This window comes from Notamacropus eugenii, chromosome 5 (genome assembly GCF_028372415.1).
Source record: "Notamacropus eugenii isolate mMacEug1 chromosome 5, mMacEug1.pri_v2, whole genome shotgun sequence".
In the NCBI taxonomy this organism is placed as follows: Eukaryota; Metazoa; Chordata; class Mammalia; order Diprotodontia; family Macropodidae; genus Notamacropus; species Notamacropus eugenii.
In genome coordinates, this window is record NC_092876.1 from 63,572,762 (window position 1) to 63,591,302 (window position 18,541).

General features: G+C 43.3%; 1 protein-coding gene across 1 annotated transcript; it reads right to left on the reverse strand.

Moving 5' to 3' along the window:
- Nucleotides 1-13,351: 13,351 nt before the first annotated feature.
- On the reverse strand, nt 13,352-14,673 carry HTR1D (5-hydroxytryptamine receptor 1D). The gene has a single exon (XM_072609244.1). It carries the CDS (start codon nt 14,585-14,587, stop codon nt 13,448-13,450), a length of 1,140 nt encoding a protein of 379 aa, XP_072465345.1. The 5' UTR covers nt 14,588-14,673; the 3' UTR covers nt 13,352-13,447.
- Nucleotides 14,674-18,541: the final 3,868 nt, after the last annotated feature.

Below are 18,541 nucleotides of genomic sequence, written 5' to 3' on the forward strand. Positions count from 1 at the left end.
GAGGTGAGATTTGAACTCAGATCCTCCTGACTCCTGCACTGGCGTTCTTATCCACTACACCACCTGGCTGCCCCAACACTGCAATGTATAACAATGATCACAGCCTCCTCAGTCTTACCACTGTTGATAAGCTTCACGTTAGCCTGCCTGTAACTTGCTAGTCCATAACTGTTTACATGCTGTCTCCTTCATTAGACTGAGAGCTCCTTGAGGTCTGGGACTGCTGTTTGCCTTTCTTTGCATCCTCTGTACTTAGCACAGTGCTGGGCACATAGTAGGTACTTTAAAAAATGAAAAAAATGCTCTATTTCACTATTGATTAGAGAAATGCAAATTAAAACAACTCTGAGGTACCATCTCACACCTATCAGAGTGGCTAATATGATAAAAAAAGGAAAATGTTAAATGTTGGAGGGGATGAGGGAAAACTGGGACCCTCATGCTTTGTTGGTAGAGTTGTGAAGTGATCTAACCACTCTGGAGAGCAATTTGAAACTATGCCCAAAAGGCTATAAAACCACGAATACCTTTTTGATCCAGCAATACCACTACTAGGTCTATCTCCCAAAGACATCCAAAAAAGGGAAAGGAACCTATTTGTGCAAAAATATTTATAGCAGCTCTTTTTGTGGTGGCCAAGAATTGGAAATTGAAGAAATCCCCATCAATTGGGGAATGGCTGAACAAGCTGTGATATATGATTATAATAGAATATTATTGTGCTATAAAAAATGACAAGCAGGATGATTTCAGAGAAACTTGGAGAAACTTACATAAACTGATGTAAAGTGAAGTGAGCAGAACCAGGAGAATGCTGTACACGCTAACAGCAACGTTGTTTGATGAAGAACTGTGAATGACTTCACCATTCTGAGTAATACAATGATCCAACACATTGCCAAAGGACTAACGATGAAGCTTATTATCTGCTTCCAGAGAAAGAACTGATACTGATTGAATCCAGACTGAAGCATGCCATTTTTCACCTTCTTTTTTCATCATTTTTCTTTCATTCGAGTCTTCTTGAACAAAATGACTAATAGGTAAATGTTTTACATGATTGCACATGTATAACCTTTACCTAATTGTTTACCATTGGGTTGGCAGAGAAGGGGGGAAGGATAGAATTTGGAATTCAAAACTTTAAAAAAGTCAAAAAATTGTTTTAACGTGTAATGGGGGGGCAGAAATATATTTATTTTTTAAAATGACTGATAAAAGTCATCCAGAATTGGAGAGGCTGTGTGGCACAGTGAAAAGATTACTGAGTCAAGAGTCAGGGGATCTGGACTTATATCTTGTCTGACTGGGTGACCTTGGGCAAGCTACTTATCCCTTCCCCAGCCTCAGTTTCATCTATTAAAGAAGAGCATTGCACTCAGTTGCCTTGGAGACCCCTTCCAGCTCCACAGCTGTGATGCTCTGCTAAAACACCTTTTGGGGCTGCCTATTCCATTGTTTCAGGAGGGAAGGAAGGAAGGAAGGAAGGAGGGAGGGAGAGAGGGAGAAGGGAAAGAAAGGGGAGAAGGGAAAGGAAGGGGAGAAGAAAGGAAGGAAAGAAGGGAGGGAAGGAGGAAGGAAGGGGAGGGAGGAAGGAAGGAAGGAAGAAAGGGAAGAAGAAAGAAAAGAAGGGAGGGAAAAAGGAAAGAAAGAAGGGAGAGAAGAGAGAGAGGAGTGAGGAAAGGAGGAGGGAAATAAGAGAAAGAGGAAGTCAGAAAAGAAGGAAAGTAGATATAAATTTTCCCTGAGATTGGGATTGTTTGCTGTTCCTGACACCTAGTAGTGCATAATAAATGCTTACAGAATGGATTGAATGACCTTTCTTGGCTTTTCTGCCAGTCCTCCAAACAGGGGGGAAATATCTTTTCTTTCTATGAGTCAAGTCAAGACAACAATCATTTATTGAGTGCTGGGCACTAGGCTAAGCAGCAGGGACAGAAGTACAAGCAATCCTCATAGTCCTGTTTCAGGTCTCCCTAATATTAAGTGACATTTACTCAGCATTTTAAGTTTCCACAACACCTTACCTCCCATTTCAATCCCACGACATCCCTATGAGGGAGCTACTACTGGTATCATGGTCCTTATTTTATGAGGAAACTGAGGCTCAGACAGGGAGATATTAAGTGACTTGCCCAGAGTCACATGACTAAGTGTCAGAGGTGAGATTTGAACCTAGGTTTCCTTGGACTCCAAGTTTAGAACAATTTCCTCAGTCTCCCTAAAGTAGTTAAGGCATTTTATTTTTAAAATGGTATTTTGTTTTTTCCAATTACATATAAAGAAAAATTTGAACTTTTATTTTTTAAAAATTTTGAGTTCTGATTTTTCTTCCTTCCTGCCTTCATCCCTTTACCCCCCTCCTCCCTCCCTAAGATGGTAAGTAATTTGATATAGGTTATATATGTGCAACCATGTCAAATATATTTCCATATTAGTCATGTTGTGAAAGAAACAGACCAAAAGAAAAAAAAACCACTGAAAAAAGTACACTTCAATCTGCATTCAGAGTCCATCCCCTCTGGATGTGAACAGCATTTTTCATCTTGAGTCCTTTGGAATAAACATTCTATTTTTTTATGACAACTTTTTTGCGTATTTGTTTTCTCTCTTGGCCCATACTGTAAACTCCTTGCAGGCTTAGAAATGTCTCATACATTTTTCATTTAGCCCCTAAGGACTAGCAAAGGACTTTGTCTGTTGTGGGCAGAGAACATAGTCAAAGATTTGGAGCTAGAAAGTCACTTAGACTAAGCCCCTTCTTTCACAGATCAGAAAACTGAGACCTGGAGAGGTTTGTGGGATTGCAGGGTCATTGAGTTAGAGCTGATAAGAACCTTAGAGGTCATCTAACCCACTCCCCTCATTTACAGATGAGGGAGGTTAAAGTCACACCCTAAGCTCAGAGCTATATTGAATTCAGGTTTTAAAAGTAACCCTGGAGTTAGGTGGAAAGCACACTGGACTTGCCATCAGACGTTTGCTAGTTGTATAATGCTGAACAGGTCACTTAATGTCTCTGGGTCTCAGTTTCCCCATTTGTAAAATGGAGAAGTTAGACGAGGTTGGACTAGGTGACATCTGGGGTTCCTTCCAACTCCATCTCTAGAATCTATTGAAAAGTATAATGATTAGAAAAGTCCTCCTAATATTGAGCCAGCAAAGGCCTCCTAACTTCTGGTGACCAGAAAAAGTCAGGCAGCCCTCTAGGTGTCCCCAGGAACTGCCAAGCCCTTGAGACTAAGAGTCCTAGGTTGGTGCTGATTCTGCCTCCTGCTGAAATGAGCCATTGGGTCTGAGTCCGAGTCTCCAGGTATCTGCAGTGCTCCCATGGAATATCTCTTCTAAGCAACACTGCTGATGGAGTGAGGAAGAAGATGGGGTACCCCAACCACCTGCCTCCAGGACCCTGCGCTGCCTGGGAAAGTGACTTCTCCCAGTGTCTCTGTGCCCCCTGCTGGCCCTGCCTGGTATGGACAGGGGGATTTGGAGGATGAGAAGGAGTGACCTAGAACAGATAGGCAGAGGCTGCCTGGGTATGTCACACAGGACTGTAGCCCTGAGAAAGATACCCATACTCCTGTATCTGGGGAAGCCAAAGCAAGATTGGGAAAGTTTCCTTCTCCCTCCCTCTATTACTTAGGTGTAGTAGAAGGACTTGGCTTGTGTCTGGATCTGGGCACTGTCCTACTGTGTTACCTTAGACACACCACTTAATTTCTGCAAACCTCAGTTTCCTTTTCTGTTAAATGGGACCAAGAATACAGGTGCTCATTTGTTTTGCATGGCGATGCCAATTTGTAACAAGGGTTTTGTTCTTGTAAATTTTTTTCTGCATGTTGGGAAGGAGAAAAAATAAATCTTTGTTGATTTTTTTAAAACAAAAAAAATACCTACCTCTCAGGGTAGAGTTTTAAAACATAACCTTTATAAACTGCCAGTCAAGCAGTGATCACTTATTAAACACGTGTAATGTGTCAGGCTCTGTGAATACAAAAGCAGAAGGGAAAGTCATAAAATAAGAGATTTAGAAAGAGGAGGGAGCATCAAAGTTATCTGTTCCAACCTCTGCACTTTACAGATGAGGACACAGAGGCTCAGATTGGTTGTGATTGCCCAGCTAGTAAGTGACTGAGGCTGGATTTGAACTCGGAACTTCCTGACTCCAAGCTCCTGGTCCTCTTCACTATACTCTGCTGCAGCTACCTCTTAAACTCTGTCCTCAGAAACTTTACACTAATAGAGAAGGAACAGTGAGCACAGAGAGAGGACTAGACCCAGACCGCACCTTGACATGCAGAGTGGGGAGTGAAGTCACAAGGACACAGCCAGTCATTCAGGGACTTGCAGACTGGGTTACTACTGAACACTCTATTAGGCCTGGAGGGAGGGTGCCAGATACAGCTGCTGCCTGTTATGAAAGGAGAGTCAGGTAGAATAAATAATTAAACACAGATTAAAGGCTCTATGGAGTCATAAAGTGTGAAAAGAAACTTTGGATTCATAAAATGTTAGAACAGGAAGGGACTTTAAACATTGTATATCAGAAGTGAAAGGGCCAGAGCTGGGAGGGGCCTTAGAATACAGAAATTAGAGCATAAGGTCAATAAAATCCAAAGAATAGGAAAGAGTTTTAGATCCCAAAGTGTTTGTGCTGGAAGCACCTAGAAGTCAGCCAATCCAACTCCTTCATTTTACTGGTGAGGAAACACAGGCCCAGAAAGTCACCTAAAGTGACTTAAGTGCTTCAGGTGACCCAACAAGGAGAGCCGCCTAATGAACATTTCTTCATTAAAATGTGAAAACTACCTTTGAGGTCTTCAGAGAGTAAATGCCCTCAACCGAGGGCAGGAGTCAGTCTTGACTTGGCCACAAAAGTGAAACAGGCAAAGAAGTCCTTTGTCTGTGGCAAGTACAAGATTGAGACATCCTGGAGCTCCAACTAGCCAGATGTGCAGCTGGCTTCTTGGCTGCTGGAGTCTGGACAGATGGAACCAGCCCCTCTAAGTTATTCCTCCTGGCAGAAAGAAGAACAAGGCAGTTCAAAAAGCCCCTACTGCTGAGACCTCCTGCTGAGGTTTAGGGAGGGGATCTGTGAAGGCCTGTGTGTCTCACAAAGATTTCCTGGGTATGGGTGTGGGTGAGTGTGGATAGGTGTGCATAGGTGGGTTTGGGTGGACTATACACATCTTAGATATGAAAAAAGACTTGTTGATTGGGTCTCTATTCCCTTCAACACTGAAGTCATTGTGCAATAATAAAAAGAAAACCAGAACTGGGGTTCATATCCATTACTTAGCCATTGAGACCTCGGACAAGACACCTAACTACTTGGGCCTTGGTTTCCACATCTGTAAAATAAAGGGTTGGACTAGAGTGGCGTGTCATAAATCTAGAAAGGTCCTCAAAGGCCATCTGGTTTAAGCCTCTTACTTTACTTATGGGGAAACTGAGGCCTAAGGTCATAGGGGAGTATGTATCAGACATAGGCTTTGGACCAGGTCCTCTGATTGCAGTCAGGGGTTTGTTCTCTGTAGTACATTGCTTCTCTAAATAGTCGCTGATATCCTTTCTGGCTCATGACCCTCTAAATCTAAAGGTTCAGAACCCTTCCCACATTCAATCTGCCCCCAGCCCCAGGGATCGGCATGTCTTGCCTCTGAAGTTACCTTCAGACTCTAATACATGTCTTGTCTTTAATTCCCTGCTTCTGTGTTGTCCCCTCCCTGCTCACCCCTTCCAGGAGAAGAGAGGATCCCACAGGACATGCAAGGTTTATTTTTTGTCTCCACAAGGCCTAGCACCCAGCAAACACTTAGTGTTTGGGGAAGTGGACCTGCCTTTGGGCGCAGTAGCACAGGGCCCTGACTCTACAGTCAGAGGACCTGGTGGGGAGGAGGGGCTGATTGTGGGCTTCTGGACCATGGAGCTGGGCAAGTGACCTCCTCTAGAAACTGAAGATTAGGTGACCTCTGATTGCCTACTCACTCTAAATCTAGGATCATATGTCCTGGAATTGGTACACAGCTCTGACATGACCAGGTACATTGCTCCGACTTGACCAGGTACACGGCTCCGACTTGACCAGGTACACGACTCTGACATGACAGGTACACGGTTCTGACATGACCATGTACACAGCCAGTTACCGTCTCCCAAGACACTATAGGATGTGCTGGCAGAGCACTCAGTTACCAGTTAGTAGAACTGAATATGAATCTCTCACTCAGCCATGAATTCATTTTTTGACCTTGGTCAAGACTCCAGCTTTATGGTCTTGTTCTCCTCATCTTTCAAACTGCATGCTGGACAAACTGACCAAAAGGAATGAACATTTATGTGATATTTCAAAGTTTGCAAATTGCTTTACAAATATTACCTTCCATGGGCATCACAAGCTTGGAAGGTAGGTGCTTTCATCATTCCTATTTTACAGATGAGGCAACTGAAGTAGACCTCTGTTAATTGACTTACCCATGGTCCCATAGCTGTTGAATATCTGATGCTGGATTTGAACTCAGGTCTTCCTAACTTGGGCAGCTCTGTGTCACAGTGGATAAATTGCCAGCCCTGCAGTCAGGAGGACCTGAGTTCAAATGCTGCCTCACACACTTACTAACTGGTGACCCTGGGCAAGTCACTTAACCCTGTTTGCCTCAGTTTCCTCCTCTGTAAAATGAGCTGTAGAAGGAAACAGCAAATCTCTCCAATATCTCTGCCAAGAAGACCCTAAATGGCGTCATGAAGAGTTAGCTATGGCTGAACAACAACTTCCTGACTCCAAGACTTTATCCATTGTACCTCTTTACAAAGTCATGGCCAACATGGTGCTCTTCCCCCAGGTCGGTCTGCCTGCTCAATTCCATTGTCCACAGATACTGCACAGCAGAACCTTTTTGCAGCCCTAGCAAGTAGCTCAGAGGTCAGCCTCCCCCTGGGGAGTGTAGAGTGATGGAATTCCCCCTCTCAAAACTTCCTGTTCCCCAACCCTTGTGGTTAACATGAAGCCTGGGCTCAGGGGACAGCAAAGGCCTGGAGTCCTAGGGTCTGGCGATCACTGTCTCCTGTCTTCTTCCTGTTGGACGAGGGCAGGGATGGAACCCAGGTTTCCTTTGTATATCTTCTATTTTATTTTATGCACCTTAAAACAAAATTCTCAGGGGTTCATAGGCTTCACCAGACTGATAAAGGGCACAACGCACAAAAAGACTGAACATCCCAAGGCTAGGTATTACGATTCTACCCTAAGAATGTGTAGTCCTCATCACATAGCTCTCTTCCAAGGCCCATACTTTGCTAGTGACTTGGCAATAGCACTGGTTTCCCCTTTCCTTTGCTGGTGCTGGCCAATTAGGCAGTCCAGTGGGTAAGGAGCAGGAGGAGTCCTGAAGTGCTGAGTTCAAATTTTTCCTGCTGTGTGACCCTGGTCAAATCAATTAACCTCTCTCAATCTCACTTTCCCAGTCTGTATACTGGAGATATTAGTAGCAGCTACCTCACAAGGCTGTTATAAGAATCACATTAATCTCCATGTAAAGTGTTATGTAAACCTTATAGTGCTATATAAACGGTAGCTATTATCATTATTTTTTCTGGGACATCTACTCACTGGATCTCTCTTCCTGCCCTGTCAAACCTAGCCCTCTTCTTTTCCTCTACTTCCCTGGGTTTATCCATGGAGACCACAGGATATCAGATCTGACCGGGCCCCAAGAACATTAGCTGTTGGAACTGAAAGTGACTGAAAAACATAGCATTAGAAAACAGGAGGACTTAGAGGTCCCTTAGGAAACAAGAGGACCCTTAGAACACAGACTGTCAGAGGTGGCAGGGCCTTTGAACCCAGGATGTCAGAGCTTGGGAGGGCCTTTAGAACACAGGAAGTCAGCACTAGAAAAGATTCTACAACATAGAATGTCAGAGCCAGAAGAGACATTAGAATGCAGCATATCAGGGCTAGACTAAAGAGCTTTGAAGTCATCCAGTTTAACTTTCTCATTTCATAACAGGGACTTGACATATTCAAGATCATAGAATGAGTAAGTGTTGGATTCTAACCCCAGAACTCAGATTGGGAAAGAAGGAAGAAGAAAGGGAGGGAGAAGGGAAGGGAAGAAAGAGAGGAAGGGAGAAGGAAGGAAGGGGGGAAGGAGAGAGAGAGAAGAAAGAAACAAGCACTTATTAAGTACCTGCTGTATGCTAGTGCTTTGCTAAGTGCCTTACAGATATCAGATATCATTGATCTGCACAACAACCCAGGAGGTAGGTGCTATTTAACCCCGTTTTACTGACAGGTTAAATATTTGCCCAAGGGTCACATAGTAAATGTCTAAGGCTGGATTCGACTCCTCTTTCTGAGTTCAGGCAGTCTCTTAATTCTCCTCCCCTCATCTCAGAAAGGCAAAGGGGCCCAATGGAAATTCCCCTAGGGCTATAGTCTTGACTCTACTAACAGTATGACTTTGGGTGAGTCATCAAACCTTTGTGAGTCTCAATTTCTTGACTCTTTATTGGGGATAAGAGTAATCCCCCTACTATGGCTCTGCTCCAGCTACCTTCCTCCTTCCCCCCCTCCCCTCCCAGGTCTCTAGAGGGTGGAAGAAGGTCTGCACTGTCTCTCAGCATCATCATCACCATCATTACCATGTGTGAGGTTATGACTAAGTGTGAAAGAAGGCACAAAGTCCAGACAAACAAGATGGGAACAGGGAGGGGGAGACACCAAAGAGAGGCCTCATCTGTAGCCATGGAAAGCTGATGTGCTTTTAACTTGACAAAATACAGTCAGTTCTTCTATCTGAGCTCTAGTATCTACTCTGCTACTAATTCCCTGTGGGTGACCTTAGACAAGTCACAGTATTTCAGAGCCTCAGTTTCCTCAGGTGAAGGACTGAGAGGATTAAGGACCATCCAACTCTAAAGCATTTGATCTGTAAATCCATTCCAGCTCTGGAAGTTTGGCGATCCTTTCCAGTTTTAATATTCAATGTTCTAAGGCATCTTCCAGCTTTAACTTTCTGTGTTCTAAGTTCCCTCCCAACTCTGTTATTCCCTGTTCTAAGGCCCCTCCCAACTCTGACATTCCCTGTTCTAGGGCCCCTCCCAACTCTGGTATTCTCTGTTCTAAGGGTCTTTCCAATTCTGACATTTTATATTCTAAGGGCCCTCTTAGCTCTGATAGTCTGAGTTCTAGGATCTAAAATCTTCCTAAAATGTAGCCCCAGGACTGTTTACAATGAGTAACTCATGCTTCATCTGTGATACCTGCTACCCTGTGATGACCTGCTAGGTCATCAGTTCTAAAGGGTCTGCTTCCAGGACTGGTGCTAGAAAAATGTGAAATTTATCAGTAGGACCCCCACCTTTTCCAACTCCCCTTTCCCATGCCTCTTCTTACCTCCACAGAGACCAGTGCCTTTATTTGACCTTCCTGTCCCTTCAACTCCTCTCCCCCAATTAAATGCAGAGTCATTAAATATAAGGTTAATTAAGGGGAGAAGTATTAGCCATTGCGGGGATTAAGAAAGCCTTCATGTAGAAGATGGCGCTTGAGTGCCATCTTGGAGCAATCTGAAGCAGAGGTAAGGAGCGAGGGCATTCCAGGCATGGGGACTTTCAGGGCAAAGGTTTAGAGATGGATAACAAGAGAGGAAGCCAATTTGATCGTATGCCAGTGTGAGAAGGAGAATAATGTACAATGAAACTGGGAAAATAGTTTGAGAGCAGGTTGGGAAGGACTTTGAAAGCTAAATAAAAGAGTTGATATTTTATCCCAGTGGCATAGGGACCCACAAGAGCTTACTGAGTTGAGGAATGACATGGTTATACCAGAGCTTTAGGAAAATCATCTTGGCAGTTGTGTGATGAATGGAGAAGGGAGAGGCTTGAGGCACGGAGACCAATTAGGTAAGAGGTGAAGAATTGGGTTGTGACTATGTAAGTAAAGAGAAGGGGTTAGGTAGAGGAGATATTGTGGAGGTTAGAAATGGTAAGAATTATTAACTAATAGTCTATATGGAGTGAAGAGTCAAGGATGACACCAAGGTTTTAAACCTGGGAGACTAGAAAAATGGTGGTGTCTTCCACAGAAATAAGGGAAGTTTGGAGGACAGGAATCTTTCCAGAAGATATTTTGAGACCCTTCCATAGACCCTCAGTGACCTCAATTTGGGTCTCAACTGAACGTTACAATCTAGTGCCTTTGAAATGACCCCCACTGACAATAGCAAAGTGGGCCCTATGATTTTCCTCATCCTGAGATAGTGACTCCTGCCTGAACAATATAAAGTCTGAGTCCTAAAAGGGACCTCACATGATCCAACACCTGGTTTATTGCAGGAATTCTTTCTTCATCATGGTACAATGAAGTGCAAATGAGAATCTAACTCTTCATGATAAGCTGAAGAATATTTGGAGTTTTCAGCACCAAAGATGCTGAAGGGTACAGAAAACATCACTGATGATCAGTTGAAGGAACTGGGAGTTTAGCCTGACCAAGTGAAGTCTTTGGTGAGGCTTGGCTGTGTTCACCATCAAATATACCATCAAGAATTTGAAGGGCCACTGTGTAGAAAAGTATTCTACTTCCCCCCAGAGGGTAGAACTAGGAGAAGCAGGGGGAAGTTCAAGAGGCAGACTTAGGCTTGACTTCACAAAAGACTTCTAACAATGAAAGGGAATTCTCTAAAAGCAGGAATAGGTTATCTGCAGAGGTGGCAAGTAGCCCTGTATTTTAGGTCTTCCAGGTAAGGCTAGATGACCACCCATTGGGGATGTTGGAGAGAGGTAAAGGCAGGACCAGATCTCCTCTTAGGACACTTCCAACTTGGAGATTCTATGATTCTGAAAAGCCTGAAGATATTTGAAGCCCTCTACCTTGTTCTCCACTGACTCTTCTTTTTGTCACACTAAACATATCTAGTTCCTTCAATAAATGCTTGTGTGATGTGACTTCCAAACTCCTCACTATCCTGGCTGTTCTTCTCTGGGACCTGGATGTGACTTTTACTTACATCCCGATTTAACATCTGGATGCCATTCCATGCAGGGCTTGGGAGAAGAAATAACTAAAAAGATTGATATCCATTGATAATTCCACATGCTTTTTTATTACAGAAGACTCCATCCCTTAGAAGTCAAATGACAGTCAGTGGTATAAAAATAATTTTGGACAATGCTCCCTTCTTATTATTCATTTAATGCTCGATCCTTGTAGGGCCATGTTACAGTGCTTCATGGGAGGAGCACGGCTTGTAACATTGCTACAGTGAGCAAGACTGTTGCTGGAGAACACTATGAGAAAGGTACCCTGGCCAGTCAGCTGATACTGCACAGGAGAGTGCTATAATCATCGTGTCTAGGGCAAGCAGCATGAGGCCCAGGTGAGCAGGAACACTCCCACAAATCCGAAGTCAAGACACACAACAGATTGGCATTCCAGTGAGAGAGGCAAAAGCAGGGGCACTGCCATGTGGATGGAAGCAACATGGAGTGGAGGTCAAGTCATATACATAGGAGTTGAGAACAAAATCTAGTGTGAGATGAGCCAAAGGGAGGGAAGAAGTTAATTTTCTTGAATTTGATCTAGGGACTAAATGACAGTCTTCCCTCATTATGTGTCTGTCTTCTCTGCTATTGCAGTGGAAGCCCAATGCCTTCTTCCACTATTTACAGAGACAGTGATGCCTGTTATCAGTGCTTATGTAGAACAGATGTGCATGATGGGGTGTGAGAGGATCCCTGCCTGCTCTTTCTGGCTCAACCTCCAGATTTCTAAGTGTCTCAAGCACCAAAAAAGGTCTTAGTTGTTTTTTTTCCTCCAAAAAGTATGTGAGGGAAAGCCATCTCAAGGGGGGCTCAATCAGGGAGGCTCTGTTCACACTGCTCAGATGCCAAAAGAAATGGTACCTTTGAATTTGACCATGGACAAACCAGTTGCCCTCCCTAAGCCTCAGTTCCTGAGAGAGTTTTGCATTCTCTAGTGATTTTCAAAAATATTCCAAACTATATCCACTAGATTGCCTTTGAACCTGGAGAAAAAGAGAAAGAAGACAAATCTGCAAATATGGGGTTGTGGGGTGGTTTCCAGGTACACCTTTCAGTTCTACTATCACTTCTAATCTAGACAACATACTCCTATGTTAACATGTACCCTGCTTCACATAGAACAAGAAAGCTGAATTAGAGAGTCACTAAGATCCCTTCCAGGTCTTACAATACTATATGTTCTAGAATCCATTCCAATATTCCACGGTCTTTAGAATCCTAGGTTCTTGCCCTGTGTGTCTTCTGGACTCTCTAATCATCCTGATGTGAACATAAACAATTCTAAAATCACCAGGTTGAACTGTTGCCTTGGCCATCCTGCCTCCAGACTCTCTGTAGACTCAGGAAATCATCAATGGAGACAAGTCAATGAATTCCCTTGATTTTGAAATCCCTGGATCCAAATCAAAGGATTCTCTTGATCATTTACTTTGAAATAAATCTACCACAGATAAGGTCTTTTCTGGATGAATCTTCTCCATGGGCTCTGCCTTTCTTCTCAGGGATCAGAGACCTTCTCTCCTGAACTTCCCCAAGGCCAAAGCTTGGGTCAGCTGAAGCTCTGCCAGCTCCTCTCTTGGGCAAAGTTTAATTGGGTTTCTGCTCATTTACAGTCACGTGATTCCTGGTGACTTAAAAACGATGGAGGCATTGGGAAAAGTGAGACCAGAACAGTGCTCTGGGAAGATCCACGTCCTTGGGAAAAAAGAGCACTTCAAAATGGGTTCTGTTATGTAACTCTTTCATCTTCTTCTGCATCTATCTTATTCCACTTTGCATCATACTTAACTGTGCACGTCTTATCTCCTTCTATTTTGTTCTTTGCATTCTCAACAGTGCCTAGCAAACGGCTACATAGAGGGTAGGGATTTTGTAAATATTGGTTCAATTAAATAAATGCTTATTAAGCAGCTACTATGTGTAGAACACTGCTCTGTGCACTTAGGGGAAGTACAAAGTTTAGAGAAGACATGGCCCCTGTCCTCGTGGAACTCAGTCTAATTGAGAGAAATCGGAAACACAGATAGCTATAATTTACAATGTTACATTGAATTCAATACTGCAAGCATTTGCTAAGTGCCAGAGATACAAAAGACAAAAAATCAAGAAGAGTTCCTACCCTCAAGGAGCTTATATTTTGTTGGGAAGAAATGGGCACAGGTTAAGAAAATACAAAAAAAAATGTACAAACTAAATCATAATTGAATTAAAAGAGGGACAGAATATAGTACTATTCAAGGTCTGGGTGGGGGGTAAAGTAACTCATGACCTTTGGGGAGGAACGGAAAAGACATTTGGCATTTGAGTCATTGAATGAATAATTTATGAACTGTATGAAATGTGTACCCTCTAGATTTTAATGAATAAATGGTATCAGGATTCATCAGCAAGCAGGAAAAGATTAAAAGGAGGGCCTTCTTTTGAACCTTATTAGTTTTTGGAATGCTTGCTTGAATTCTTCATTAAACCAAGTGTAAATTACTGGGTTAATGAGGGAATTTAAGTAGCCTAACCATGTGAAAAAGTCAAAGAGGGCTGGGTGGAACCAGCAGGAGTCTCGGCAGATGGGTAGGACCAGAGACACAACAAAGAAGGGGAGCCAGCAGATGATGAAGGCTCCCAGGATGATCCCCAGTGTCTTGGTAGCCTTCCTCTCCCTGGCTGCCGAGATCCTCTTCCTTTCTAGGAGGCTGTTAGCTAGCTTGATTTTCACAGGACCGATAAAAAGCGGTGAGCCCCCTGTGTGAGGATGCCCCTCCTGGAGGCTGGAGTTGATGGAACATAGGGAGGTGCCAGCAGAACCAGTGATGAGATGAGCGGTGGTGAAGTGTTTGCCATACAGGGAAGGCGGCTTCAGGATCCGAGTTCGAGCAGCAGCATAGATCCGACCATACAGAATGATGAGCAGCACAGAAGGGATGTAAAAGGCACCACAGGTGGAGTAGATGGTGTAGGAGATCTGGGATGTGTTCACCAGGCAGTCAGCCAGCTCTTCATGAGCTTTGGCCTGCCTCCAGAAAAGTGGGGGCATGGAGATACACACAGAGATGACCCAGACCATGGCAATCATGGCCGCCGCCCGGCCAAAGGTTCGACGCTTACTATATTCCAGGGCGTCGGTGATGGCCCAATATCGGTCCAGCGCAATAACACAGAGGTGGAGGATGGAGGCGGTACAGCATGTGATGTCTGAGGACAGCCAGATGTCACACACGATTTGCCCGAAGGTCCAAGTTTGAGTGACCGTGTATGCAATGCTGATGGGCATCACCAAAATGGATACCAAGAGGTCCGTCACCGCCAGGGAACCGATGAGATAATTGGCTGGTGTATGGAGCTTCTTAGTAAGGAATATGGTGATGATCACAAAAGTGTTGGAGAGGATCGTAGCTAGAGTTATTATAGCTAAAACCACAGCCACAGAGATCTTGAGTGCCTGCAGCGTCTGTGCGTCCCATGTCCCTGATATTTCGGTTGAGTTCAGGGGTTTGCTAGGAGGAGTCCGTGGAGAGTCCTCAGTTGACTGATTCTGGAGGGGCATTCTAGAGGATGTCTAGGCTTCCACCAGCTTCCCACTTTCACAAACCTTTCTGGGATTTCATGCCCATGGAATGAATGGTATCCTGATTCACCCTTCTATTGGGTAGGGGATGGAAATCAAAGGAAAAAGACCATGGTCCCAGGTCACTGAAAGTCCCATGATGTAGAAAAAAAGACTCAGGACTTAAGAGTCTTGACATACGGGTTCAAATCCTGGTTCAGGATTTTAATTGTTATGTTTGTGACATTAGGTAAGTCACTTTCCTTCTTTGGGCATCTATAACATGAAACAGTTGAACTAGATGAAATCTTTTTAAAAAAAAAATGCTCATCTAGCACTTTCAGATTTACAAGACAATTTCCTCACCACTACCCTGTGAGGTGGGTAGTAGTTTTCAGTTCTTCCACTCTAAGATTATGAGAGGCAGTGGATAAAATAGACAGAGCACTGGACCTGCAGTCAGGAAGACCTGGATTCATATCCCACTATAGACACTAGTTGTGTGACCCTGGACAAGTCACCTAACCTCTTTGTACCTCAGTTTCCTCATCTGTAAAATGCTGGACTTGATGACCTCTCAGGTCCCTTTCTTCTCTATGGTCCTATAATTCTGATCTTCATCTTTAAAAAGTAGAGGTTGGAAGAGACAATATCTAAAGTCTTCAAGTATAAATCCTACGAGCCTATGATGGTATGAAGAATATGACAAAGAGAATTCTAATTAGGGAAAAAAAACTATTTTCCTTCTCAACACATTAGTTAGTTTTGTTGATTTTTTTTCTTACTTTTTTTTTCAAATAAATTATTATTAGAGAGGGTTCTCTAGGAGCAGGGAGGGGAAGGAATATCTAGGTGGTTTAAAATCTAGGCGATTTAAAAACTAAAAAAAAATCAATACAAATCTATTTTTTTAAGTTAGCTTCCTGCAGATAATAAATCTTTATGAATACACTCGAAATTTATTGCCATCTGATCATAACATGCTAACACCAACATCAGGGAGCTCGCTCATGATTCTGGTTTTACAATTGGGTGGTTCTCTCTGCTCCCAAGTAGTTTTCTGGGCTTTTGACATGGCTGCCACAGTTTTTGTTTGTTTTTCTGACACAATACTAGATTCCCGATAGCCTAAAACCCAAGGTCACCTACATATTCTGAAAACCAAGCTGCATCAGAAGGCTCTATGGTTACCCAGAGTTCATCTTGAAATACGTTGAGAATTTTTTTAAAAATTCATTTATATCTGTTTTCAGTGCATAGTACCCAGAGGGAAATAACAAATGTTTTGTTGGTTATTTGATTGGTCAGAAGAGATAAGTTCACATTCTATCTCTGCGGCTTGCTGTCTGTGCCATCAAAAGCAAGTCATTTGCCATCTGTGGGACTCAGTTTCTTCATATGTAAGAAAAAAAAAAAGGGAGTTGGACTAGGTGGCCTCTCAGTTTCCTTCCAGCTGTGACATTCTGTGCTTTAATATCGTCACCACCTGCTTATCTAATACAGGCCCTACCACATTCCCATGCTGGGAAATTGATTGGGATGGCTCTTTCCTGCCAGACTTAAACTCCATAGGGAAGGAGGTGGCCCATCTGGTTCTACCCAAAGTGCCGGCAGCTTTGGAGGGTAAGAGACTGCATTCCCAGGCTCCAAGGTTTGCAAATATGGGGTTCACAGTCAAACAGGAGGACAAATCAAATAGTTGTGAGCTCAGGGTGAAAAGCTGAGTTTCAGGAGGAAAGTTGGCTCTTCCTTCTTCAGGTGTTTCTAGAAAAGAAAAAAGAGACTGTTAGCCAAGACAGTGCCAAGCGACTGGCTTCTCACACATAAAATTCTACCCACATATACCTCACACATAAAATCTCTCCCCAGGCTATACCCCTCTGCCTCTAAGAATTCTGGCTCTCCTTCAAAACTCAGCTCAGGTATCGCCTCCTAGAGGAAACATTTCCAGGTCCCCCAGATGGTAATGTCTCATCTCACCCATGACATTTTATATATGTGTACCTGCTGTCCCCCACCAGAGGATGAAAACTATTTGTTTTTGTTTTTGTATCACTAGTGTCTGACAGGGGCAGCTAGATGACACAGTAGATAAAGCACTAGGCTTGGAATCAGGAAAACTCATCTTCCTGAGTTCAAATCTGGCCTCAGACACTTACTAGCTGTGTGACCCTGGGCAAGTCATTCAACCCTCTTTGCCTCAGTTTCCTCCTCTGAAAAATGAGCTAGAGAAGGAAATAGCAAACCACTCCAGTATCTGCCAAGAAATCCCTACATGGAGTCACCAAAGGTTGGACATGATTGAGAAGACTGAAAAACAAACAACAATAAAATTGGAGGTGCAGAAAGTGCAAATTGCCTTTCCCAGTGGCAGCTTTTCCCAGTGGGAAAAGCAATGTGTCTCTGAACATTTAGAACCATGTACACAAGAGTAGGGTCAGGCAGCCACCACCTTGGAGCTTCTGCTTCCTACTGAGACTTCTGGCCATGAGCCCTGCGGGGAAGAATGGGTTATGATTTCCTCTTCAGCACTCTAAGATTTACAAAGCACTTTGTGGTCAAATCACTTGATGACACAGTTTTTATAAACTGACTACATGATATGGGAGACACGGACACAGTCCCACCCAGCATGGCGTGCCCTCATCAGAGAAGGTGTTGTGCTGCACGAGCAAAGCAGAATTTCAACAGAAATGTGAGATGCACAAATTTAGAGAATCTACTCCAAATGTTCACATGAACTATTTGTGCCCAATCTGTGGCAGAGCCTTCTGAGCTCCTATTGGTCTGATTAGTCACAGATGGACACGCTGAAACTTGACTTTATCATAGTGATGTCATTTTGGTCCTCTTCAAGAATGAAGGACAGCAACCAACCTCACTTTATCGATGAAAAAACTTCCTCAGAGAGGGGATGACACTGACCTGAAGTCACACAGCTTGGAGGAGGACACATAGTGCTCCAACTCAGGCCTAGCAACTCCACAGCCAGGGTGGAGTTAGGGTCATGGGGGCACAACCTGACATAACCCAGAACAGGAAGGATAGAAACAAGCATTTAATAAGCATCTACTGTGTGCAGGACACTGTACTAAGTGCTTTAAAAATATTATCTCATTCCCCAATTGACAAATGGTCAAAGGATATGAACAGGCAATTTTCAGAGGAAGAAATTAAAGATATCTATAATCATATGAAAAAATGCTCTAAATCACTATTGATTAGAGAGATGCAAATCGAAATAACTCTGAGGTACCACATCACGCCTATAAGATTGGCTAACATGACAGAACAAGAAAATGATAAATGCTGGAGAGGATGTGGGAGAGTTGGAACACTAATTCATTGTTGGTGGAGCTGTGAGCTCATACAACCATTCTGGAGAGCGGTTTGGAACTATGCCCAAAGGGTTACAAAAATGTGCATACCCTTTGACCCAGCAATACCGCTTCTAGGACCGTATCCCCAAGAGATCATAAAAATGGGAAAGGGTCCCACAAGTACAAAAATATTTATAGCAGCACTCTTTGTGGTGGCCAAAAACTGGAAGTCAAGGAGATGTCCATCAATTGGGGAATGGCTGAATAAATTATGGTATATGAATGTAATGGAATACTATTATGCCATAAAAAATGATGAACAAGAAGACTTCAGGGAGGCCTGGAAAGACTTCTACGATCTGATGTTGAGCGAAAGGAGCAGAACCAGGAAAACTTTGTGCACAGCAATGACCACAGTGTGCAAGGAATTTTTCTGGTAGACTTGGAGCTTCGTGATAACGCAAGAACTTATAAAAAAAAAATCCCAATGTTTTTCTAAGGCAAAATGCCTTCCACACTCAGAGAAAGAACTATGGAATTCATTCGCAGAATGTAGCAGAGCATGTTTGTGTGTGGGTGTGTTTGTGTATCATGTTTTGATTTGTTATACGATTTCTTTCATTTATTTTAGTCT

Excerpts from the sequence above, each read along its gene's own strand:
- HTR1D (XM_072609244.1), bottom strand. The coding sequence starts at position 14,587 with ATGCCCCTCCAGAATCAGTCAACTGAGGACTCTCCACGGACTCCTCCT.